Below are 26,237 nucleotides of genomic sequence, written 5' to 3'. Positions count from 1 at the left end.
CTTACTGTTTGAGGGTTTTCTTTTGTACAAGTCCCTTTTGACTCGGTTGTGATGGTTATTACTTAGTAACCCAACATCCTGAGTTTCATGCTGAAGCCAGTGTGGTACCTTCAGCTTTTCTCATTTAGGACAGCACTTTAAAGAAGGACAGAAGGATTAAACAAACCAAATACCCCCCCCCCCCAATAAAAATAGTAAAAAAACCCAAAACCCAACAACCCCCCAATAATAATTCTTCCTAATGTGTAGATGACCAACTGTCTTACGCTTAAAACTGGGTTTTATTGCTGTAGATGGATTTGAAGTGTCCCTAGCATGAATACCCCTCTCACAGCACCTTGTTTACCAGAACACATATGGGCAGGGACACGTTTTCTGGCTGCTCATAAGAGTCAAGGGCAGGTGGTATTGGCTGTAGCTGAACATGGGAAGAAACAGATCATGTACCAAATACTGTGTGGTGTAAACATAAAATAAAATGAAAAACTAAGCATACAAAAATCACTGGCTTAATTTCATCCAGCAGCTCAGTGTCAGTGATAGATAATGTAACTGAAGGACAAATTCAGCTTTGGGAATGGACCTGTGTTTCACAAAAATATAGTCTATGAATACTGGAAAAAGCATAACCATCCATGTGAAAAATGCATCAAAAGCATGTGATGTTCTTTGTATAGGCTTAACTTTCAGTATTACTTACAAGTTATAAAGGAGCACAAATACCATGAGAGCAAATATCCTCAGCTAATCCTTTGCATGCTCTGTAAAGCATCCGTTTCCTAAGAAACCTATCGGAACCAGCAACACATTTCACAGGCCTTCAAAGCAGCTCACAAATGGTTATGACTCTTAAACATTGCTGCCTTGGGTCAGATTTGAACTACCTCTTTAACCCTTTCTTCAGACGTACCCTCTGGCATCCCAGAGGAGGTACTGAAATAGTAGTAACAGTAGTAGTTATTTATTTATTTACAAAGCTTTCAGTGTGCAGAGACTATGTCAGCCAGGGGGCACTTCATTATTTCCAGCAGTCCAGTGTACAGAAAATTAATTTGGACAGATTAATACAGGAGAAATGCATTCTGTAGAACATCTATAGAAGGTAGTGGTATGATTTCCTGAGAAACTAATTAGAAATGCCACTCATTGTTTAGGGGAGGATTGGTTGTGTTTCCAAATTATTTGGCTAATCCATACAAAACTCATTTCTAGTATGAGAATTGAGGATTACTTATTCCTCTCACCTTGTATAATTACACCAATCTACCGATCTGAAGCAAATGCTGAACATTTGAGGGACTAATGAGTTGTTTTGCTCTCTGGTTTAAGGCAGGATAAATTCCCAATGGGCCTCAGAAAAAAATCATCCACAACTGAAAGGCAAAACTGGCCTCACATTGTACAGAACCAAGATACAGTTTGGCGTCTTTCTCAAAACAAGGAGAGGCTGATTAATTTAGACCAGTGCATTAAGGTCCAAGTTTTTGCTTCCTCATTTGAGATACTTTGGTCAGCAGGGTTACTGAGACACAGTTCTTGTCTGGCTGGTCCTCCTCTGTTGGTGAGCAGGGAAAGAGGAGCTCCAAGCCTCAGGGTTCAGCCCATGCAGGACTGAAGGAGTCCTACAGACACATCCTTCTCTCTTGGTCTCTGTGTGGGAGGATACCTAAAATTGACGGGGTTTCTGACTTCAGCACCTTAGTTATGTGTTTCAGATTCATGGGATTAACTGAACTTTAATGCATGTGTTCCACTTGTTCTACAAAGACACTGATAGCAAGGTTAGATGTTTTCAAAGAGCATGTGATGCCTACCTTGAGACCAATTCAGGGGCCAAAACACAGTTGCTTTGTGCCTCTTGGACATCTGAGGGCCCCCGTCCAGCCTCCAGCTGCTGCTACAAAGGGTGGCAACACGTACAGAGGTGATATGTCCTAAACCAGCCCTGCGGAGATGGCAAAGATGCTCTTTGGATATTGAATTAGGCAGTTTCTACCTCCTACCATCTGCTGATGGCAATTAGGTACTTAAATGTTTCCTTGGGGTATTCAACCATGGAGAAATACAAATACTGATAATGTAGGCCCTGTGAATCTAAAGTGATGCAAGTTAATAAATTGCATGTCAATAAGTAGCTGTTCTTTGTGCAGGCAGGCTATACAATGATTTTGTTAGTCATTGATTTTGTTGGTCATTGAAAAGAAAAAGGTGTGACATTCTAGTCAGAATATTAGTAGTGTTTGTTAGAAAAGCCTTCAAATAACAGCTGAGGGCCAAGTTAAGCTGTAAAAAAATACAGTAAGAGCGTTTATAAGTTGATTTTAGTTTGCACTATTTGTAAAGTCAGTAGAAATAAGCTGTTTTGAAAGTAGGCTAGAATAGACTCAAAAATGAATTGTAAATAGCTGTGATTGATAAGCTGTGGAACACACACTAAGGATCTTGTCCACTGGGTCTTTATCCAGTATCCCAGTTTTCCATTCTTCCTAGCTTTGCTGAAAAGGCAAACAAAGGTGGTTTGAGATTTTACATCCATTGTAGGTCAAAGACAGTCTCATTCTGTGGCACACATTGGCAGAATGTGAGAGATATCTTTTCTAATTTAGAAGTAAAATTGTATTAGCTTTCACCCAGGGTTGTTTTTTGCTATGTGTACAGGGAAATTTCTGTTAGCAATATTTACAATCCCTCCTTAGCAGTATTGCCCTCGCAAAATAATCAATATCCATCCAGCTCCATTTATCCAAGGCATCTACAGGCTCTGTAGGCTCCCTCCCTCCACCTCACAACTCGGGGGGGAGAGAGGAAAGCCTCATAAAGCCTCATACATATTCAAGTGATCTGTTTATCTGATCTATAGCAGAAGTGGTCTGAGCAAACACAGACCAGCCTCACCTGCCCAGGGGTGTAAAGCCATTGAAGGCCATTAGTAACTTTAGGGGAGGATTCTCATTGAGTGCCATTTCCCTGCAGCAGCAGAGACTTGTTGAAGAAGCACTTGAGGAAGCTGCACCCAACAGAAACACCAGCCTTTGGCTGATTGGATTTGTCAAATGACTCCTGAACCACTATCTAATGGGAATCAGCATTGCACTTGAGTATGCTCTGATGCTTGGAGGGGAAGGAGGGGAGAAAAGGAAGCATATTAATAACGCACTGAGGCATCCTTGTCAGCTCTCAGGCTGTTCACTCCCAATTTGCATATGCTCCAAGTTGTAAGAAAACACTTTGCACAGCAGTGTTGCATTTAGCAGAAATTACATTAGAATTTCAGATGTGGAAACTTCTATTTCAGGTCTGAGGCTGTGAGATGTCCCATCAGGCTCTGCAGTCATTATCTTCAACAATTGAAATGCATGCTCACACTTGGTCAAAATCAAGAGAAGTTACTCCAGCCTTCACTTGCCAATTCAGCTCGAAGTAGAACAAGAGGATAAATTAGAAACTTTGTTATTTCCCAGTAATTTCTCTAGGAATTGGAGTTTGTCCAAAGTGCTTTTTCAGAGGTTGTGTAGTTGAGCCAATACCTCTATCTAGCTTTGTAAAGCAAAATACCCCCAAAGAAGCCCCTTTCTCAGAGAAGGGGAGTTTTCAGGTGCATTTAGGATCTGCGCTTACACTTTTGTTCCAGCTCCTGCATGCTGCTAAGCAGCAGAAAAGCCTTCAGCTGCCCTTCAGAGGAAGTCTTGCAGTACAGACAGAGGGGTACTGCAGCAGCCAGTTCATTGTCCTGATTTCTGCCAGGGACTGGCTGGTGTCGTGAATCAGGGGCTGCAGGGGTGGACCCTGCCTTTCTCTGCTTCCTCCAGTGTGGCATACTGGAGCTTAGAGATGGGTGAAAACTGGGGATTGAAGCTGGGAAATTGCATCCCTTTCCTTTAGTGTGTTTCTATTCCAGAGTCTGATATTTTGGGTACCCATAGGGAATGATAAACACCGGTGCAACAATACCCACCCAGACCTTTCTGCAAATCACTGTTAAGCTTCTGTCACATTTTTGTTTGCTGAATGACGAAGTACTACTATTACGTAACCAGAAGATGGCAGCCTTTATTTTAGCCTGCTCCTTCTTTGCAACAGATCTACACCAGCCATACTTCAGTACAGCTGTTTGCAGCTGGCATCTACTAACAGTAGCCTCCCCTTAATGCTAGGCTCTGACTTTCATAATTCAGCAGGACATCCTGGATTTATCCAAAGTTTTGACGAAAATAATGGTGCTCAGGCTATAATCCAAAGAGTTTTAGAGTGAATGGTCTGGCCATGTGTTGTGATTTAACCCCAGCTGGCAACTAAGTACCACACAGCCACTTGCTTACTCCCCCCGGTGGGATGGGGAGGATAATACTAATATTAATACTAATTTTAATATAATAGGAGAAAGAGAGGGAGGGAAAAAAACAAAGAAAGACAAGTGATGCACAATGCAACTGCTCACCACCCACTGACCAATATCCAGCCCAGCCAAGCACTGACTGGTCCCTTCCAGGTAACTCCCCTCAGTTTATATACTGGGCATGACATGCTGTGTTATGGAATACCCCTTTTGCTAGTTTGGGTCAGGTGTCCTGTCTCTGTTTCCTCATAGCTGCTTATGCCCCTCGTCACTGGCAGAGCGTGAGACTGAAAAGTCTTTGATCAGGGTAAGCATTACTTAGCAACAACTAAAACATGGGTCTGTTATTAGCGTTGTTCTCAGGCTAAAGACAAAACACAGCACTGCACCAGCTACTAGGAAGAAAATTAACTCTATCCCAGCTGAAACCAGAACACCAATGTCCAATGGAAATCCAAGGCCAAAACAAGCAGTAATTATGTCCTTGGCTTCATTTTCAACCCCATGTCAAGTGGAAGCTGTCTTCTTGTACCATGAGTAGCAGTGGAGCTCACAGTTACATTTCATAGAGTAACAGCAGGAAGATAGAGGTAGCAAAGGGCATCTGCCTTGTCTTGTGCTTAGTAAGGTCATAGGCAGTGCATTCATGACCCATTCATGGTTATAGGCTGGGGCATATCACATCTCCTGGGACACTTGGAAGAGGAGTGAAAAGCAATATGCCTTGTTTACTGATGGGTTCTGCCATGTTGTGGGAAAGCATCGGAGATGGAAGGCAGCTGTATGGAGTCCTGGATGACAAGTTGCAGAAACTGCTGACGGAGAGGGTGAATCGAGTCAGTTTGCCGAGGTGAAAGCCATCCAGCTGGCCCTGGACATTGCTGAGCAAGAAAAGTGGCCAGTACTTTATCTCTATACTGACTCATGGATGGTGGCAAATGCCCTGTGGGGGTGGTTGAAGCAATGGAAGCAGAGCAACTGGCAACGCAGAGGTAAACCCATCTGGGCTGCTGCACTGTGGAAAGATATTGCTGCCAGGGTGCAGAACCTGGTGGTGAAGGTACGTCATGTAGATGCCCATGTACCCAAGAGTCGGGCCACTGAGGAACACCAGAACAACCAACAAGTGGATAAAGCTGCTAGGATTGAAGTGGCTCAGATGGACTTAGATTGGCAACATAAAGGTGAATTATTTTTGGCCCGGTGGGCCCATGACACTTCAGGCCATCAGGGCAGAGATGCAACATATAGATGGGCTCGTGATCGAGGGGTGGACTTAACAATGGACACTATTGCCCAGGTTATTCATGAGTGTGAAACATGTGCTGCAATTAAGCAAGCTAACGGTTAAAGCCTCTTTGGTATGGAGGAATGATGGCTGAAGTACAAACATGGGGAGGCCTGGCTCGTATTTTATCTCTCTTTTCCCAACTGAAAGCTGCCAGCATTTCTCTGCTAAAGCTTTCTTTCCTCTCATAAGTAAAGCACTCCTGCTGAGGAAACTTTTCTCCCTGCTCCTTCTATGTGCCCTGGGTTATTCTGTCTGTACTGTGCAAGATGAGGCTAAAAAAGCTCAAGGAGAGCAAGAAGCAAGGAACAGAAACTGGGAAGCCAAGCGCTACAAAGAAAAAAAGCAGAACAGGAACTGCAACTGGAGCCTGAAGCATTGATTGCCAAGTGCAGAAGCTAAGTGGGAAAAGAAAAAGTTACAGTTCAATAACAAAGACCACACTTATTTTCCCCTTCTGGATCTTCACCAAGATGAAATTTGCTTTCTCTGTGTGTGTGGAAAGCAACTGTTGCAGGGAACATTAACAAAGCAAAATAGTTTCCAACTGATCCTGGAAGAGAAAGAGTCCAAACGGGAAAGAAGGAAACTGATGAAAATAATGTTTCCACAGAAGAGGACTTTCAGAATTTGACCACTTTCATACTTCTTGACACTGCTGTCAGGACCTGGGAGTTGAACTCTGTGCAGAGAACCTAAGGACAGTCACCACCTTGTTCCCAGCTTGGTTTCTGGCTGGGGAAAACCCTTGCTGCCAGGCAGCAGAACCTGGTCAATAGAACGCGGGAACCCACTGATGGGAAGCCTGCACATTATGGCCTGTCCGACTGCAGTGTTGGCACATCAACAGTGGGTGGCATATTTGTCAAATATATAATGCTAATTTGTGCTAATGTCTGGGGGTATATTTGATCCTGGAAATGAGATCAAACGTAAAACCAGGAGCTGGACCAAATATGGACTGGAAAGTATTGCTGGTGAACAGCTATCAGAGAGACCAAGTACAGCTGCACCTGCTTGCTCAGAGTGTATCTTGAGCCTAGATGTGCCTTTAGCACAACCCAGGTGAATGTGATCAGACCTAGTCCTTGCCTCCATGCTAGAGCATGGCTGGAGGGATGTTGCCTTACCTGGGGGATGCTGATGTCCACTGCACCAAAGCATGCAGACCCTGCAACCTGGCACTTTGTCCTCATGACCTCTCACACGGTGGGTTTCCAACCAGAGGAGTTGGGGTTGTCAGTTCCCATGCTGGGCATTTTGGAGGTTGCGTGATGGGCAGGTTGTGAGGGAAGAAAAGCCTTCCTGGGCCAATGACACCGAACAGCCAGCCAGCAGCTCTGATCCCGCACCTCCTGCCCATCCAGCTCCTGGTAGCCCAGCAGCCTGTCTTGTTCCAAGGTCCCCATCCCCACGGGGCTGGCTGATGGCAGCCACGTCATCCTGCAGGCGCAGGAACTGCAGCCAAGGGTAAAGGGGCAGAAAGGCGATGGGAAGCGTGAGAGTCTCACAGAAGTGTTTGTTTTTCCATCCCTGATGCTGATTTCTGTGGCTCTCAAAGGTGTTGACAGGCTAATTATGTGACCTGCTGTGAGGAGCTTGGGCACGGCTGCTGTCATATCTGTAAGAAAACCCAGCAATTTAATTAAAAAAGAGGCAGGTTCTCTCATGTGCATCATCTCCACCTGATCTATCTTCTCTGTGGTGCTTATTTCACTGCTAGCATGGAGCATTAGTCTTTTATTTTTCCTTTTTTTGTTATTTTTCCCCTCTTTCCCCTCCATTGCTCCTTCTGGCAGTGCTTGCTCTGATCTTTGCTTTATTTCCAAGCATCAAAAAGCAGCCTTTTTACCTGAGGCTTTTCCATTTCTCAGACATGTCAATGCAATTCTCTTCCCCCCTCCCCCCCCCCCCCCCCCGCTGAGGGATTTGGGGTGGACTTTGGCTTCTGCCATCTCACCCCATACTCTGAGAGGACAGAACATCTCCCACCTTTGCCAAGGGAGTGCAGGGCTCTTCCTTCAAAAACTAGGGCACTAAGCACCTCTACTCAGGGAAGGTCACCAAAGGTTGTCTCACTCCAGGGTGAGGACCCTGCTTGGTCTCCAGCAGAAACAGGTGTTTCCACAGTGCTTCAGACGCATGGTTTTAATAGCAGCAGCAGCTTGCTTTGAGACTTGTCAGCAGTGATAAACTTAGTCCCATTCTGTTTCAAAATTGGTTTAAGAAAGATGCCAGGTTGTTAATATTTAAGCTAAATGTTCAATGTTTAAACACGGAAATTGTTCTGATTGTCAGAAAGAGCATTAAAACAGGATGGAAACTGGTCTATAATCGCTGACAAACGCTGCTCGTTCTCTGCAGCAGAGTGGTGTCTGGGAGCTGCAGGAGTTTCAGAAATGACAATTTTAATCAACTTCTTTTATTTCATTTGCCACTTACCACTCCCACAGCAGTGAGACGTGCTTTTTCCCTGCTAAGTGGGGAACATTGTACCTGGCCCTGTTTAACAGTTTGAGGTTAGTTCAGCTGAATTGAACTTGCAATATTGCAATAGAAATGTGCATGGAAAAAATGAGACTGGATTGTGTCAGCTGATGCATGTATTCCAGATGATTTGGGGTCCCTTTAGCATGTGCACACAAAAGCTATGAAATTCAAATGTCAAGTTTGAAGTCAGCACAAAAATGAATGGCTCTGATTGCCACAAATACAAGTATAGATGAATATTTTTTAACAGATATGGACAGTGTTTTTTTTCAGGTGATGGAAATACCCACTTGGGGGACGTATGTAAGGGTGCAGAACCATTTCGTGCCACAAAAGGCTTGTCAAGAGCAAGCGCAAGCTCCCTCCCCAGCCCCTCAGGCAGGCTTTGTGGTTGTGCCAGGTTACATGACTGGATAGTCCCAGCACACAGGAACTTCTGCTCAGGAATAGCTGAAGCTGGGGAGAACATATTCAGCAGGGAGTGCTCGAGTCAAACAGCAATGCACATTAGTCACTTTCCCCCCCTTAAAATGTTCCTAAGGTGGATGCTAAACTGACCTGTCGAACAATCTGTCAAAAACCCTTTAAACGAGCATTTAATACTACAGTTTAGGGTGTTCAAAATTCAACATTGCTGCTTCCGACCAAGACTATTCGCTCCTTTCCAGTGAGGGTAATTTGAAGTTCATGCAAAATTAAAGGTAGATGGGAAATGTGAAGCTGAAAATGTAGACAGTTTTCTTATCAATAATCTGTTCAGGCTTTTTTTTTTTCCCTAGAAAAACCAGTAGTGGCTCGCTGATTCTCACACAGAATAGCTGTGAACAGTGAACAAAGTAGCTCAGGAGACATGCACTGTCTGTATGGCCGTTTCTGTGTGATACTTAACACTGGCACCGGGAGCACTCACATCTGATGACACAGGGCCACCTGAAGCACTCTTTCCCTTAGGAAATGGCTTCTGGTTCAGAGTCCACCATCACCTAGGCTGTAATTGGTCTGCACTTGCATTGTCTACAAGGCTTTTGTACAAAAAAAGTGAGAGGACATACAAATGCGGTTAAAGTGGAGGTTAGGAGTGAAGTCATCTTGGGTAGGTAGGTATTTCTGCAGGTGTATATGTATGGATCATGTCGAGCAGAGCCAGAGGTTGGTGGCTGCTGCATGTGATGTGCGCAGTGACTTAACACAGTAGAGAAACACCATCTTCCACAAACTCACAAAAAACAAGGCAAGAAAGAATCTGAAGAAAAGTTTATAGAAGAGCTCCTCTTATCAAGGTTTCAGGACCATTGAAAGGCACATTTCACCCGTGTTGAGTGACAGATGAGTCCATGGACACACACAATGCTCACATTTCAAGGCAAAAAGACTGCAGAATGGTAGTATGCTGTGAAACATATATTCCAGACTTCAGTTCAACACTAAAGTGATTATTTTAAGTGTATCATGTACAGAATAAGAGCAGAACAGGCAGATGCATTCAATTACTGTAATTTACAAGGCAGTAATTCAAGCCCCAAATATATTCCTCCTTATTGGAGGAAGGCAGTACAGATTACAAGCAAAATGAGGGGCAGCGAATTGACAGGGAGCCAGGAAGCTGCTGCCATTTGGAAAACAGCTAGCACCTGCTGCCATCTGAAGGGGCTTTAACTTTGCTAATTCATTTCACTCTGCTTTAACAGCAAATGTCTGGGCTGGATTGGGTGCTCTTGGGCCAGGAAGTAAGCCAGAACCACACCATGGCAGTGCCACACAGATGCAGACATACTTCAGAATAGGTAAGCATAGCTATTTGCTAGAAAGTGGGCAGAATAAAGTCCACTCATGCTTCCTCTTGCTGTTTAGAGAGCTGCTTCCTGCTAATTACCTCTTTTCATCCAGCTCATGGTAAAGTTTCACATTGTGATGATTAATAATTAATCAAAGGCATTTGAAAATTAATTTGGCAATTCTACATCTGATTGGCATGCTAATCTATTCTGTAAAGCAGGGAATAACCTCAGATATTCTGAGCTGCTAACCAAGGTGAATACATAAAGGCATTTATTACCTTGTGTGGTAAAAAATTAAGTGGTGAGTGATAATGAATGCATTCTCCAAGGCCCATTTGCCTTTTGACAAAGGCGTGATTTGCATTTTGCTTTGCCTGCATCAGGAATATGCCATCAATATTATCATGTCCAATCAAAACAAATGGACAAGGAAAAGGCATATTTAAAAAACACCTCCACAGCTGACTTTTTTCTGGTTAGCCAGTAGCAATGGCAGGAGATTTGATACCTTAATTGTGGTACTAAAAAGAAAAATCACAAGAACATTTGCCCTTTCCAGCTGTCCATGCCACTTCTCTCCAAAAATAGCACTCATCTGGTAAAAGGGAAGAAGAAAGAGTATGCAGCTTTCACCAGACACGCGGTCTCTGCTAGTTTCGAACTAGTAGTCCTTTTTTATAGGCAAACAGCCCTGCAGCAGCCACAGAGGTGAAACACATGGTTGAGCTAAGCAGGCACAGCAGTCCCGGCACAGAGGGCAGGTTCCTCTCCCAGAAGCTGGTGGTGAACGGTAGGGCTGGGACATCCTGGGGGAGAGAGGAGATGGTTACCCTCCCTCACTGCTTGAGCAAGGAGGCGGCAAACGTCCCATGCCAGGTTGGAGAGGTCACAGGTTTACCCCAAGGACCAGACCGAGGGAAAGGAGTGCCACAGCTATGGAACACCTATTTTCTGTCATCCTAAAAAGCCACAAGGCAGTGAAGGTGGAGTTACTTGTGACAAGAAAGAGGTTACATTTGGCTTAAAACCATGGCCTGAGACAGGGCAGAACTAGGCTGATTTCCTGCATTTTGCAGTCCCCGTGGCTCGAAATCTTTGTCCCTGGCTCTTTGCCATCCACATCCACCTCTAACAGGAGTAACCATATTCCTCAGACAAAAAGAATTAATCCCATCAGCATGGGAGGTAACCAAAACCTTGCATGGGGTCAGGCCCCACAGAAGTCACTGAAGCAGGGACTGCAGCCTTATTGAGGGGTGTGTGCCTGGTCAGGTAACAATGAAAAAGTCTGGCTTACCTTTGACTCTGGCTCTGGCATCCAAATTTCATTCTCTGAGATCCTCCCCATTCTGTGCAATATCTACAAGAATTTTTTTTTTTTTTCCACCAGAGAGAAAAAAAAAATTCCAGTTTTGGAAAAGGAGAGAAGGTCAGAACAAAGTGACATTGTTAAAAGGCATAACTATGATCACCTGAAAGCGCTTTGAAACAGAATATGTATTGTGATTTCAGAGAGTAATTTCTAAAAATTAGGACTCAGAAATCCCCATGAACTGCAACTTCTCCAGATGCTTATTTCCATTTTTTTCCTGAGTACAAATATAAATGTTTTTTCATGTCACAGTTTGAGAATGGAAAGGTGAGATTACCACCATGCACTCAAGATGCAAAGCCTATTAGGGGTGATCACAAACTAGAAAAAAGAGAAATACAACTCTGAAGCTTTCAAAGCATACATCATGAAGTTATCTCTTGGCAGTACAAAGCTCATAAAGGATTTTTCTTGAGAATAAACTGATTGTAACAATCATGGAGGTTCTTGAGGGCAAATGAGTGTCTCCAGAAGAGACAGCTCACCGACTTTGAAGCTACTGCTCACTGGCATGGAAAATAGAAAAGACAAATTAGGTGACTTGAAGTAAAGCAAGTAATGATGATTATAAGATAAATATGATGGTCTGTCAAACGGAAGCAAAGGGCTGATTTTTCCCTTAAATAACAGTTCTGTGGCTCTGCCGTACAGCAGATGTAACTGTAATGTATACCCTTTAATGTGTTTTTTTACCCTTCCTTCCAGACTGCTGTAAAGGGATTTCACTGTGACTGGGAAGCTAGCCCAGTGTGTGTCATTGTGAGGAGTTTTAGCCCTTATCAGAGCTGCCCATTACAAATTCATAAAGGAGAGCTAACTGTACTCTCTCGCAAAAGGAGAAGCAGACGGGACTGATCAAAAATGAGAACAATGCTCAGATTTACAAATTGCTGAATAGGAAACAGCTGCAAGTATTTATAATGACTTAAATTACTTTTAAAGCATACTGTGATTAACTTGTTAGACACTGTGGTAGTATATCTAAGGGCAGCAGCAGGTTGTAGGTTTTTTTCCCTCTAGACATGGGGTACAGGGCATGAGCTTCATTTTGAGTCTCCAGCACAGCAACACACTGCATAATGTGAGATTCTCGGTTTCACTTTATTCAATAACAAACTAAGTAACGTTGTTTGTTCTGTTTGTTCATTTTAAAAAAAAAAAAAAAAAAAGGGGTTGGTTCATATCCTTTTCTGGGATTCTTCCTCATCAACTCTAGCAGCTTCTACACAATTACAGGTTGTGATGCACAAAATCAGACCCTCCAAGCTGTACTTAATCCTTTTTAGCCTTTTAATAGAGATGTTGAAAGCAAACCAACGGTATGTACCTCTCTGGCTGCTCTCTCTCCTGCCTGTACGGCTCCTTCCATGTATCCACTCCATTGGGTAGCTGTCTCCGTGCCAGCAAAGTAGATTCTGTCAATGGGCTGGCGAATGATCCTTCAAAACAAGTGGAGAATGTAAGATGAAAAGTAACAGGAAGGTGATGATCTTTCTAAAAGCAACTTATGGACTTTGATGGGGCTCTCAGTTATCCAGAATTCCTGCAGACCTGGGCTGGGGAGCATGGTGCAATAAGCCGTCCCTGCAGGAGCACGTATTTGCTTCTATATACAACACTCAAGATCTGAGAAAGCGAAAAACTAAGGCATAAATCAGTGTGGCCAGCTTCTGTCCAAAATAGTATGAGACTTATTTTAGTGCTGGGATAAAGGATAATCCGAACAGCCTCCAGAAATACAGTGCAGCTGATAGATTTATGTTTTCTGCATGGCAGCTTTGTTGTTATCCTGTCATTACAATGGGATGTGAATGATGTTTTTGCAGTGGTGGGTCACTAATACCAGCTTCCATTTGGAGGCTAGACTTGCTTGACTGCTCATCCTGCCAAAAGGGGATGGCAGCTGAAGGCCTTATCATTCAGAAAGTTGCATTTGCCCTGCAGGGTCATATAAGCCAGCCCCTCAGCTGTGCAAAGCTGCACAAGCATCCCAGTTAACCCAGCCCTAGGTGATAAGCTCCCTTTCCCATAGAAAGATGTGCTTGCTCTATGGACTCCCACTTAACCCCCAGTTAGGTTTTTCCTGTCTGCCTGACACCAGCTTTCCCAGGTCAGAGACATCACCCATCAAGTGTTCAGATAAATTACAGCAGAAGAGTCTATGCACAAGATGACTTCTTCCCACATGCATCTTGGCATAGAGACAGGAAGTAACTCCATGATGGACATCCTATGCAGCTCATGCTGCCATGTACTGCATCGTTTGTCTGGTCTTTGATTATGGATACAAGACTTGTCTGGTTGTTCCTGTTAGTGCTGAGCCATGCCTTCCACAAACTTTTCAGGAATATACCTAATATTAATCAGTATTATCTACTGCATTTCTTCAGGAATACAACAATTCTGCATGGGGAGGGCATGGGAGGCTTTGCTGGGTGGAGGAGCAAATAAGTTTTCATGTAAGGGAAATGTATGTCTTCCCCTTGTGATGTGACTCAACCAGCTTTATCAGAACCTCATGCTCCACCTACAGTCAGTGACGACTTTTCATCTGTCCAAGATGTGTGCCCTCAAGGTCTTAGAAAGCATTAAAGGGATCTGCTGAAAATATTGGGTAGCAGCAAATACTGTAAGTAGCCTAGTGGGGAAAGGTTTTGTGGTTCTAACAGGTCCCCTTGTGACCGTGTCTTCTTTCCTTGAAAGTCACAAGAGAACCACTGCTGTTATTAAAGTCAGTAGTAAGATCCTTATTAGCTGAAGAGCAGGGAAGAAGGATGAGGGTTGGCATTCCTCCAGTATGCTACATATGCCATAAGTTTGTTGCATAAGTTGTATAATTGCACACGAGCTAAGGAATGTATAATAGAAAGCAAAGAATTCTGTGTTTTACCTTCCATAAGAATACATTATGCCTGGTGGGAAGTAGGCTGTGTAACAACCCCCTGAATATTGTTCCATGCTCCAGTTCTTTTCTTCATAGTGAACAGGCTGTAAGTATTAGCAAACATTAGAGAGTGAGACAGTGACAGAGAAATTGGAAATAAAAATCCAAATTTCCTTTTAAGAGGGGAAAACCAGGCTAAGGATACCTGTCAAAGGACCATCCTGTCATCTGGCTAATGCTATCCATCTGCACAAAATGAATCTTTTCACTCTTACAGAAGCACTAGCCTCCCATGGGGAAAGGACAGGACAAATTAAACCATGCACTGCCTTCTCCTTTCTGTAAAGAGTGATACTGGCAGCTCTTTTCTTCCTGTACTAGATGCTGCTGCCCTCCCTTTGAGAGTATGGGTTGTATGGAACAATATGCAATTTCAGGCACACAATTTAGGTACCAAGAATTTTGGCTCCCTCTTTCAGAACAAAGGAGGAACATTACTGTACAACAGAGGTGAAAACAGGCATTCATTCCTTACATGTAAAGCCTCTTCCATCCCCATTGCCTTGGCATATGCCTCACAGATCTTCGTCTTCCTATATGAAAATAAAATCAGAGTCACGGTAAAAAAAAAAAAAAAAGGGAAGGCAGAAAAAATTTCTCCGCTGCTGCTTTTGTTATATAAAAACATCACATTTACTACAATATACTGGACAGAAAGCTGAATTTGGCTTTGGTTTTAAGTCTGATTTCATGTTCTTATCTCAACATAAATATTTCAAATGCTGATGCCTAAATGTGACATCCAAAATGGACCTAGGGAATGTGAAATGAAGGTTGATTTTGGCAATGAGCTCTAAAAAATAAATCTTTGTACAGTTATTTTAGTATGCAGAGCCAATTCATTCTCATGTTCACTGGTGTAAGACCAGAAGAGAAGCAACATAAATCAGCAAAATCTCTACAGATTTACTATAGCTCTCAACAAAATATGATCTGGAGAATACCATTCACACTCCTAAGCAGAGCTCTTTTTTCATTTGCATGTGTACCCAAAATCCCTTTTAGAGAGTACTGCTTGCTTGTTTCACAGGCTAAAGGAAAACCCATGCTGTTGTAAACATGGAGGTTTAAAAAGTTTGTCGCCTGGTGTGAATGTGGAGGACACCAGAAACTATGTATGTCAGTGCTCCCTATATCCCTAGGGTGAAGCACCATTCAGCCGGGATGCAGCCTGGGAATGTGGTAGGAAATATCTCTTCAGTTCACATAAAGACGCAGAGATGCTCTGTCATAACATAGAAGAGTGGGCAGGACTTGGAGACTCATCCCTACCTGGATGACTATTAGCATTTGTGTCTTGGCCTGTTTATGCTAGAAGCTCAATCTTTGCCCCAGTTTCCATATTAGTAGTTGCGCTGAGAATGTGTATACATGAGTATGCACACACATATTCACACACATTCCTGTGGGGAACTATTCCAGAGAACTGACTGGCTTCTGAAATGTTTGCAGTTTCTGAACTCTTACCTCTCTTCCTTACTGAGATGGGCCAGTTTAACAGCTTTTCTGGTAAGGATGAAACTGAAAAGAAAAATATGGCATGTAAATATCACTCAGTGTCAGCACCCTGGCTGATTTGCAAGGTCTTCCTAGAAATTAATCCAAATTTTTTTTCGTCATACCTCATTACTTAATAATTACAAGTTACCAGCCTGCACTGCCTACCCTCTTACAGCTAGGTCTTATCCAAAAGGATGGAGACCCTGAGTTTTCTTAAGCTTTTGAAGACTTGCAGACAGCTGGCCAAACCGCTGCCCATGTCATTTGGTGTTAGCAGGTGATGGGAATCTGCTGCTCTGACAAGCACTGCACAGTGTCATGGACCAGTCCTGTTAAGAACTGGGATTGATATTTATTCAGCTTGAAGGAAACATGTTTGGCAATTAGTTCATCTGACCTTAGTGGAGATACTTGTGTGATGATGTTCCTGCACTCTTTTAGAAAGCTGCATAAATCCACAGGGAGAAAGCAGGAAACTATCTGCCGTATGGGGTTTGGGGGAGGCTTATTGCTCTCAAGCCATGGAAGTTTTTAAGCCTTGAACATGGCCATAAACATGCACAGTTCAGTAGAAGTGGTAAGCTTTCCTTGCCAGATACTTAAGGAGTAGTTGCCTGACATTTATATTGGCCATTTTTGGCAGTCTCACTCAACAGTGGAAACACTTGTAAAGATTGTTTGCTCACACTGGCTCAACCTATTTTAAAAGCTAGCTATTCCGTATATTTCATACCTGTTTGTCCAAACTACAACTTTTTTACTTGGCAGTTTCTTCAGAGTTCCCATTTCTACACTGCACAGCTGCTGTCCCACTCAATCACCAGCTGATGTTCATTGTCTTGCCTCAGCACAATGGGGAAAGGAGGCAAATTAGGATTTCTTGGACAGCTGTACTTTCATTTTGGCCCAGGCACTAAACACAAGGCCCAACATAAGCCAAACACAGGCTCATAAAGCTAGGTGAGAAAGGGATTTATTTCTATATCTGCTCCACAACAACAAAAAAATCCTTACCTGAATGGTTAAAATGAATGAACTTACATGAATGAACTACAGCTGATTTCAGCCAATCTTTCCCAGCCAACTCCTTTGTACTAGGCTATTTGTAACAGAAGCTTCACCTAAAAAGTTACATGGACTAGAGAGGCATAAGATGCTTGTCAGAAGTACTCTCCTGTATCTATGAAGACTGTGGGACTGAGTACCACTGAGGTAACCTGGCCATTTCCCCTCTTCCTTCTCCTCCCACTCCTTCATACAAAACTGAATACACATCTGTGAGTGTAGGCTAGAGACTCTTAACCCCATAATGGCAGGGAAAGATCCATCAGGTTTCGTGTCATCTATAGTTATTCCAATTGGAGACTCTTCATCCTCAATGACGAAAGAACCACAATAACCTAAGGGAGGGAAAGAAATGAAAATTATTTCCAGAGAAACTTGTTGATCATTATTTTTGATAGCAATGAGCAAGGAAGATTATCCAAAAAGGAGCTGCACAGTAATTCCTTTGTCACCAATAATACCTACATGTCTGAAGTGGTTTTGTAACAGGCTTTCTCCTCTCTTCCCTCTGGCTCCGGGAATTTTTTTACACAGACTCATAAAAGTCATATTTAAATTCCAGTATTACTTAGCAAAGAATCTCTTTGGATTATTGCAGGTCCCTCTGGCTCTCTATACTGAGGGCAATAAACATTAAAATAAACAGATCTAGTAAAAACTATGAGTAACTTTGGCCAAAACAACAGCAGCAACAAAACCCAGTGTAATTGCATGTGGTCACAGTGGGCTCAAATTTACACCATGTATTGATTTTGCTAATGATAAGACTGTCAGCATTGGTGTCCCATAACACCATTGTAGCAGAAGCATGGGCCACCTAATCTGGTGTCACATCAGTACATGGTTCAGATGAACATGTAAAAATTCCCATATAGATAACAGTGTATAAACCTGCCTACATTTCTTTCTAATCCCAATGGCTGGTTTATACCCTGGAACATGCAAACTTATACTCTTTTGATTAAGAAATATTCTCACCCAGTACAACTCTCAGTATCATTACACAGGAAGTGGAAACTGATCTGCTCATACAAATAGTTCTCGAAATTATATCAGTTAAAGCTGAGAAACACAAGATGTTGCAGCACGGGGAAAAAATATCTTGAGTTAAACAAAAAGCTAACCTATATTTTCCAGCCCTCTGAGACAATCAAGTCTATAGAACAGAGGATTAAAACCAGGGAAAGGTCTTGCTTACACCTTAAGCTTCCTTTGTCATCTGCTATAAACTCTCTTTCGCTGCACTAACTGTCCCTGGCAGGGAGAAGCAGGGACCTGCTGCTGCAGCTTTCAGCAATGCTTCCCAGGGAAATCATGCTTGTTCTCTAAGTCATCCCTCCTCAGCAAGCAACAATGATTCTGTTTGGTTCTGGCCCCATCTCTGGGACATGGTGCGCACTCAAGCTTGGAGGAAGACCTCTCCTTTGTAAGAGCTTTACCTTTCACTTTTCTGCGTGTTTAGTTTTGGTGTTTTGCACCTTTAACCCCCCATTGGATTTATTTCCCAAGTCTTTCATTTTCCCCACATACCTTTCCTCTCCCAGAAGGCTTCCCTGTAGTACATCATGCATTTTATGACACATCCCATAGGCAAACGCTGAATTAACTGGTTTCTCTTTGGTGGCAGCTCTGGTTTGTAATGAATCTTTGTTGTCAGGATTGGGGGAATAGCACTGATCACATACTTGCCCTGAAATGTAGAACACAGTCAGTACAGACAAGGCACTGCCTCTCACTGAGCTCACCCTGCAGGACACATTTGAAAGATGATCTTGTTAGCTGTTAAACAGATTTCCCACACCTGACTCTACTACTTAGTTTTCCCACACTGATATTTCTAAGTGACCAAAATAATTCTGCCATTTCAGAGAAAGGAGATGGGAAAAGCATATTTTTTTGTAGGTAGATGATTCTTGACAGCTTTCCAGACACTACAGGACCAGAGCCGAAACTTGGCTGGAGACAAATGAGAAATAGAGCAAGACAGATCTTATTGCATAGGTAAAATTGCCTTTTATCATGGCCAGAAAAATCTGAACCACATTTGTCCATTATAAGCTGTTACAACAGCTTATAATTTGTACATTATAAGCTGTTACAGCAACAACAAAAAAATCCCATACTCTATCCCTCTTGCAGGTACTGTGTGTGATTGGAGCAATGAAGGACACTGTTTCAGGGCTCAGGGTGACACTGTGTAACAACTGACGCTTCCGCCATCAGGTGCTGTCATGCAGGAATCCTGCCTCCTCTAACTTGGCTCTCAGCCAGCCGGCATGGAGGGAAAAGCAAGAGGTTTTACTCTGAGGTTAAAAACTTGCAGGTGAGTGAGATTCCCTCCTCCAGGACATCATTAGACCAGCTTCTCTTTCAAACAGCCCCTTCCCTTTCTGCTAACATTTTCTAAATATCCCAGGAACACTGCCATCAGTGAGATGGAGATCTTGCAGACCCTGGTAGTCCTGCACAAACCTCTGTGGTCAGAAGGGAGTTGCCACCCTATGTGTCCACTGCAGGTAATCATTTACTGACGGAGAATTTCACAGCACCACTGCACAGAGGCCAGATCTTACTAAAGGTGTTTGAAATGTCTTTTTTTGTTGTTCTGCAAACCAGAAACTTCTATATGAAGAGAAACATTATTTTTTCTTTCTTTGAAATGGTCTCAATGCAGAACTAAAATGTAAAAATAAATAATCACAGAAAATGTGATTAAGACAGAGTAATGACAGAAGCTAATTAGCAGCACACCAAGAAGAGACCCAGTCATAAACAAATCTGTAAAGCAGGCTTCACAGAGTGTCAGCATTGTCCGAGAAATGGACACACACAACTGGGTACTTCCTAATTACATCTGTCTAAGAGCTACAGCAGATGTATTCCCCCACTAAATGCATACTCTACTTTTATTCTGATCAAATTACCTCATATATCTCATGGTTTAGAGTCTCCACAATGACATTATCACCTGTCTGATCGATACGGACCACAGGTCTCTCGAGTCTGACTCTGCCTTTGAGGCGTTCCATTATTTTCTCTGATATCTGACCAGAGCCCCCTTTAAACTTCCTCTCCTAAAAAATAAACAGAAAAGAAACAGAAACAAAAATATCACCAGCATTAATCATGATGACATTCAATAAGACTTCTGCTTATAATAAAGAAACTCCAGGCCAGATCTGCAAGTCCTAAGGTGCATAAAGTGGCACAGACTTTTAGAAGAGCAAAGGCATAAGCCTGAGCCTCTGTGGGGATTTCTGTCTAAGCCATATTTGCAATGGTTTCCTCAATTTGCTGGAGTAAAGACTCTTGAAGCCCAGTGAACAAACACATACAATGCAGGTATTCCAGCTAGTATAAACATATCACCTCATTAAAACATGTTTTGAGTGTTTTACACATCACTGTGCTACCAAAGCCCTCTCGTGTGACAAAGACACCAGCTTGCATCCATACAGTAAGCCTGCACCAGTGCAGGAGTAAGACAGATCTTTAGCTGCGTCTGGCCTCAAGTGCAGCAGACAATGAGCTTTATCTCTCCCTGGAAGGCATGAAGACATGCTGTCTGGAAAAAAAGCACAACCTGTGACACATATTTCCTTGCAATGTCTGTGCAGATGCTCAGGGGAAGCAGTAGCACTCTTTTATCTACTAGCCGTTAGCATTATATCAAGCAGCTCACGTCTACATATAAGATGCTGGTCTTGGCAGCATCTGCTGAAAGACTGAAATGGCTGTCTGAAGAAGTCTTGTAAGACTCGTAATGGCCACCAAGTCAGAAACTCTTAGCATTTTTGTTCAACGGGTTTGTACTGGGGTGAGGGGAAAGTGAGGGATGGTAGAAACCAAGACAGATTGCCCCATCTGGCCATGAAGAAATGGAAGTGCTCTTCCCAGGCTGGCTTTCCCTTCTCCAGGTCTTGTTTAGATACAAGTATCTTGGGATTAATTTTATTTCTAATTCTTGTTGCAATGTCTAGCAGTTGCTGACGTGGCTGCAATGTTGCAAATGAGGAGTTCCTGGGGAGGAAGGCTCTCAGGTCTTGCTCCTACTCCAGGGCAGCTCTACTTGTATCCTTGACACAGAGTTGCCTCTTCTTACTCTTCTTACTCCAGCTTCCCTTAATGTCTCCCTATCCTGGCACACTTGGAAGGGTGTGACGCTGTTGCTGGTTTTGCTGTTGGTAGCTGAAGTTTGAAATGCTACATGTGCTTTCTGAAAGTGAGAAACACTGAAGTAGCTCATAAAACATGCTGCCATGCGAGCTGTCCCAAGAAGGAAGGGTCTTTCACTACTTAATTCCAATTCTTGTCATTAGAGGCTTCAATGCCAAAAAAAAACACATTGCACTTGAAGTACACTTGCTTTGAAGTCTTGAAAACATTCAAATGTGCTAAGTAACTCATAGAAAACAAATTGGCAAAAAAACCCAACAAAATAGCAACAGAAGAACTTTGTTGAAGTGAATGCAGGAAAGAACTATTGACTAAATTGTCCCAGCTTATCCCAAAACCTAGCTAATAAAATTCCTCATTGTACAGAGTTAGCCAAGAGGGCTGTTCCAGTTCATGGGAACACAACTGTCTCCAGTGCCACATGCACTTGGTGTTTTGCCCTCTTTTCATTAACTGCAGGGCTTCGACAAGTATAATACTCCACTTGTTTTTTATGGTTTCAAGGGAGGAGGAAGAATATGAGACATTTTATACCTGGCCTCCATTGGTAATAGAAAAAATCCTGGCTGTGCCCCCACACTGCCTCACGTACCACAGGAACCAGAGAGCGGAGACTTCCTGAGGCTCAGACGTGACGTTGACATTCACAAAGAAGGTGGCAAATTCTCTAACAGCTCTGCATGAGACACAAAAGCAGAAGCAGCCAGTGAGTAAACATGAGTTTCTGACTGCTTATAGGTTTTTCTTTGTTATTCTCAGCAATGGCTGCTTTTCCAAAGTCAGAAAAACCAAGGTGATTTTTGTGTGTGTCACTTTAATTTGTAGCAAGTCTGTTTCAGTGGTTTTATGTCAGCACCCCTCTCTGCCCCAAAACATTTACCCATTCAGTAAGAAATTCTGCTGATTTCACCTTAGTTCTTTCTTTAGTTTCCCAGCTGCTATTCCTTTCATGAGAACAAGTATTTTTCTCAACATAAGAATGCATTTGGTAACCTATTAGTGAAACTCTTTTGCATTTCATCTCCATGGGGAGCCCATCGACCACATCATTTCCAAGGTCTGATGGGTCCTGAGGGACTCAACTAGCCAAGACATTTTCATCTCCTATGTAACACTGATACACAGACTTTTTGTGAAACCAAGAACCAGACATAGTAAATAACTCAGAGAAACCAAACTGGCAATCATTGTCATAAACATAAGGAGAGGACCAGCTGTCTACCACAATGAATGTAAACAGAGTTCCAGCAGCAGGACATGAGGACCTATCTATTCACATTTCTTTCATTTGTGGCTACAGATTGCTAAAAGAATTGAGATCATTTTGCAAAGAAGATGAAATGTCTTTGATTTCAATAAAGTTTCATAAAACAACATGAATTTATCATCATCTTAAAGGAAGGAATTTTGAAGGTTATCTAGGCTAAAAGACGTAACATATAAACTTCCATAACTTCATTTCCCTGGGTATTAAGTCAAGTCACCTCTATTTCTTAAACCAGGGTATGAAAACATTCTGCATGCAAGAACCCTCTGCTGCAATCCTGAAAACATCAACACACTAAACAGCTGTAACACGTTCACACCTAAGAAATATGAAGAGAATCTCCAGGATCAGAAGATGCTGATCTGTGACACATGACAAGCAAATTTTCTTTTATAATCTTGTCCCAAGTCAGAGAGAAAATGCTGCAGAAGAGCTTTTTTTTTTTTTTTTTTTTTTTAATTTTAGGGTGCTTTGGTTTTTAACTACTTGCAGAAAAATCTGCCTTGGCTTAAAGATCTAAAATGACTTCTTACTGAGTTTTTAAACATGTTTCAGCTGAGCTTATCCATTAAAACTGAAGTTTCACAAAACCATCAGTAGTAGAAGCAGTCTTGCAGAGAAGTGTGTTAGAGGAGAGGTCACTATAATCTGTAAGTTCTGCTTTTATTCCACTGGCTCCCTGACTAAGAGGAACAGTAAAAACTGGAAGAGAAAAAGCCAGAGCACTTGCAACAGGAAGGATAGTTCAAAGTAACTGAGTTTGCAGGCAAATGGCTCATAAAACTAATGGTAAAGCAAACCACAATGCCATAGAGAGCAAGAGCAAGAGCAATTCCAAACAGCTGTACCCTATATCACATGGAGCTGGAGCAAGATTTAAGCTAGCAAAACAAATTGCAAATGGAAAGTTTTGATCAGGAAGCTGCAGGCATAGGGCTAAAGCACAGTCAGAATGAAAGAGCAAACAGCACAGCTGCACACATAAAAGTCACTGAATACAAGGGGAGGAGAGTGTTACAGAATAGCACAGCGGACGGCACAGAGAGAGGGGACACGAGCTTACATGAGCACACTTCTCTTTGCCTTATAAAAAGAATTAATTGAAAAAGAAAAGGAAGAAAAGTGTATTTCCAGTTGTTATCACCTCTTATTGAACATTGTTTGGTATTTTTATTCATACAGTTTGGTCCCTCAGAGCCATATAAAAAACACAGGCCATTTTCTAGGTGATACAACAACTTGGACCCTCTTCCTGCCAACTAGGGTTGATGCTCTCTTGGACCTGCTACTCACAACAAGAAAGACCTGTTGGATGAGGCAAAGGTGAAGGGCAGCCTTGGATACAGTGGCCATTGGACTGTGGAGTTCAAAATCCTGAAAGTAGTAAAACAAACAGCAGAATAGCAGCCCTGGACTTTGGAAGAGCTGATTTTATGCTCCTTAAGGACCTGCTTGGCACCGTCTCATGGGAAAATACCCTGTAGGACAAAGAGCCAGGAGAGCTGGCTGTCATTCAAGGACAGCTTCCCAGGAGCAGAGGGAGGGTGCACTACAATGGGCAGAGCTGAGCAAGCGCAGCAACAGGCTTGCTGGGATGAACACAGAGCACTCAACAGGATAAGGCACAAACCAGCCACGGAAGGGAAAGGAAACAAAAAAGGTTTCATCAGCTGCCTTGTTTCTCTCTAAGGGTTTTGGTGGCCCAGCAGGCACTACTGCTGAAACAAGGAGCAGCATCTGAACTTTTCCGGAGTTTCCAGAGCCAACAGCTGCTCACTTCCCACTCTTCAGGTCTCACACTGCCCTATCCATTGAGTGACCACTGGAGAGCTGCTGCCCTCTGGTACAGCATGCTGCTCTGCCATTTGCCAGCAGCATCTCCCCGCTGCTTGGTACATGTGATGCAGGTCACACAATAAACTCCATTTGACGTATACGATAACAATGAAGGAGAGGACCTAGCCAACAGTCAGGGAACATCACTCCTCAACTCCTAGCTCACTGTGGGGCTGGGGAAGCCCCCTCACCTCCTTCTGTCTCCATTTTTATGCCTGCAAGTGGCTTTTATTCATGCCTATAAAGTGGAGTTTTATTTAAATGGTTCTTTCCTAAAGACAAAGGCCCATGCTCTCTAACTGTGTGAAGTGAAAGCATGGTGGGAAGAGCCCACACTGTCACTCCTGTGTGCATGGGCCTCCTGAGGCAAACCCCATGTTTCTTCAGTACCTTAATCCCACCTGCCAGCCAAACCAAGCTCTGTCATACCACCTTACCCTTTACAGGCCACCAACCCCTCAACAGCGCATCACAAAGACCAGCCTCATCTCAGATACTTCCTGCTCTCTCATCACCTGTACCCCTATTGTACTCAGCTGTACCCCAGAATTTGCCACTGTTATTCTAGATAGATAGTAGCTAGATTTCAAAGTGAATGAAGAGTTATGTACTTGGTCCAGCAAATCTTATTTATCAGCTCTTTCATGGTCATTTTGTCCCATTCTTCAGCATGTGGAGCATCCCATGGTGCTTCTAAAGGAATCTGGAGAGAGAGGTGAAATACCCAAGAAGTTACTTAGTACTATGTCATTGCCTGGTCGTAGCTAGTTAGTAACACAGAGCTGACTGACATATTGACCAGAAGTTCCTTTTGTCCCCCTGTAAATTTGGAATAAAGTAACTAAATGGAATAGTTTCCACTCACAGCTTTGGGCATGAATTGTACTGTGACCACCAAATCTGGCTTTGGCTGACCAATGAACTACATCCTTATGTTGGGACTCATCTGGCCTTTAGTTGTCCAGAAGCAAGGTGTCTGTTCTAATTCAGTTGTCCTGATATCCTCTCATAGCTGAGGGAAAAATTTCTCCAGTCAAAGATTCAGTCAGATGGGTATTCAAAGGCCCCTATGTCTCACTGTCAACTACAGAGGGAGCAGAAATCCCTAAATACTATTCAATTCTTTTTAGACAGTTAAATTCTTAATAATAATCCATTGCATCAAAGTACCATGACATGTGATGACACTAACACATATCTGAATCTGTAAAGAATATGTATTATTTTATAAAAAAATTGTAGCATCATGGACAAACTTGATTCTGCAAAACCACATAAACCAAATGAACTTTGCAGGAATATTGTTAACTATGCTTGAAGTTTGTTGTAGGGTAGGGCCCCTGGTTTGAAGCCAGATTATAAGGCAACTGGTAAATATTTGGAAGACAGCATGATGTTCCAGGCTAATTTTTGTGCACAGAAAGCTTTGCGGCTGTACTGCTTTAATTTTGAAGGCATTTACTGTGTAAGAATTTTAGAAATAAAATTTTAGACATTAAATAAAATAAAGCAAATTTTTAGACATCTACAAAAAAAAAAAAACCAAACCAAAACCCAAAAACAAAATACCCCACAAAAAAAAAAACCCAAAAAACAACACCCCCCCCCCCCCCAAATCATTGTTACTCAAATAGGCTGTCACAAGGGAAGGGGAAATACCCTTCTCATTTCCCAGCTCATGGAATGGTTTTCCTTGGCATGAGAAAATACATATACTGAGGTTCAACCTCATCTTCTTCAGATATCTTAGACATCTTTGGACTTTTTTGTATCCTCTCACGGAGTCATAGAATGGTTTGGGTTGGAAGGCACCTTGGAAGCCCTGTTATTCCTGATACTTCCCGGGCAACACAGGTATTTTTCCTGATGGATATTTCTTTTCTTTTTTGTAATAAGAAGCAATAAAAATGCCTGCCAGATACAAAACAAACCAAAACCAGATTTGCTAAAGGTGACGTGAACATTTTAAGAAACAGATATAATTTACACAGCCTACCTCTTTTCCCAGCTTGTCCATGGTCCTCCAGAAGTTATTGCAGTCCAAGTAAACTAAGGGATTCCATGTTGGAGGGGAAATACCTGTGAAACAGCATGACTTCCCCTAAAATACACATAAGAATGTAAGCAACTGAAATAGAATAGAGCATATCTTCATTGCACAAGAACACAGCTCTCGAAGTCATCA

The 26,237-nt window shown here is 42.7% G+C and overlaps 1 protein-coding gene across 1 annotated transcript in view; it reads right to left on the bottom strand.

Annotated features, from left to right (window-relative positions):
• Positions 1–9,353: 9,353 nt before the first annotated feature.
• The window catches only part of LOC133269307 (amine oxidase [flavin-containing] A-like), a 37,999-nt gene continuing 21,115 nt past the window's right edge, over positions 9,354–26,237 (bottom strand). The window contains exons 4-15 of the mRNA XM_061453420.1: positions 26,049–26,153; positions 24,664–24,755; positions 21,484–21,625; positions 19,698–19,847; positions 18,304–18,463; positions 17,012–17,108; positions 15,676–15,729; positions 14,684–14,741; positions 14,155–14,252; positions 12,592–12,703; positions 11,190–11,252; positions 9,354–10,698 (exon numbers count right to left, since the gene is read on the bottom strand). Coding sequence (XP_061309404.1) covers positions 10,543–10,698; positions 11,190–11,252; positions 12,592–12,703; positions 14,155–14,252; positions 14,684–14,741; positions 15,676–15,729; positions 17,012–17,108; positions 18,304–18,463; positions 19,698–19,847; positions 21,484–21,625; positions 24,664–24,755; positions 26,049–26,153 — 1,287 coding nt within the window. The 3' untranslated portion in view covers positions 9,354–10,542. The remainder of the gene's footprint in view (positions 10,699–11,189; positions 11,253–12,591; positions 12,704–14,154; positions 14,253–14,683; positions 14,742–15,675; positions 15,730–17,011; positions 17,109–18,303; positions 18,464–19,697; positions 19,848–21,483; positions 21,626–24,663; positions 24,756–26,048; positions 26,154–26,237) is intronic.

This window comes from Pezoporus flaviventris, unplaced genomic scaffold, assembly GCF_033815535.1.
Source record: "Pezoporus flaviventris isolate CSIRO_AGI_PZ_B2104156 unplaced genomic scaffold, CSIRO_AGI_Pfla_v1 ptg000015l, whole genome shotgun sequence".
Taxonomy (NCBI): Eukaryota; Metazoa; Chordata; class Aves; order Psittaciformes; family Psittacidae; genus Pezoporus; species Pezoporus flaviventris.
The sequence above is the reverse complement of the archived record's forward strand: the minus strand, read 5'-3'. Positions and strand labels throughout refer to the sequence as shown.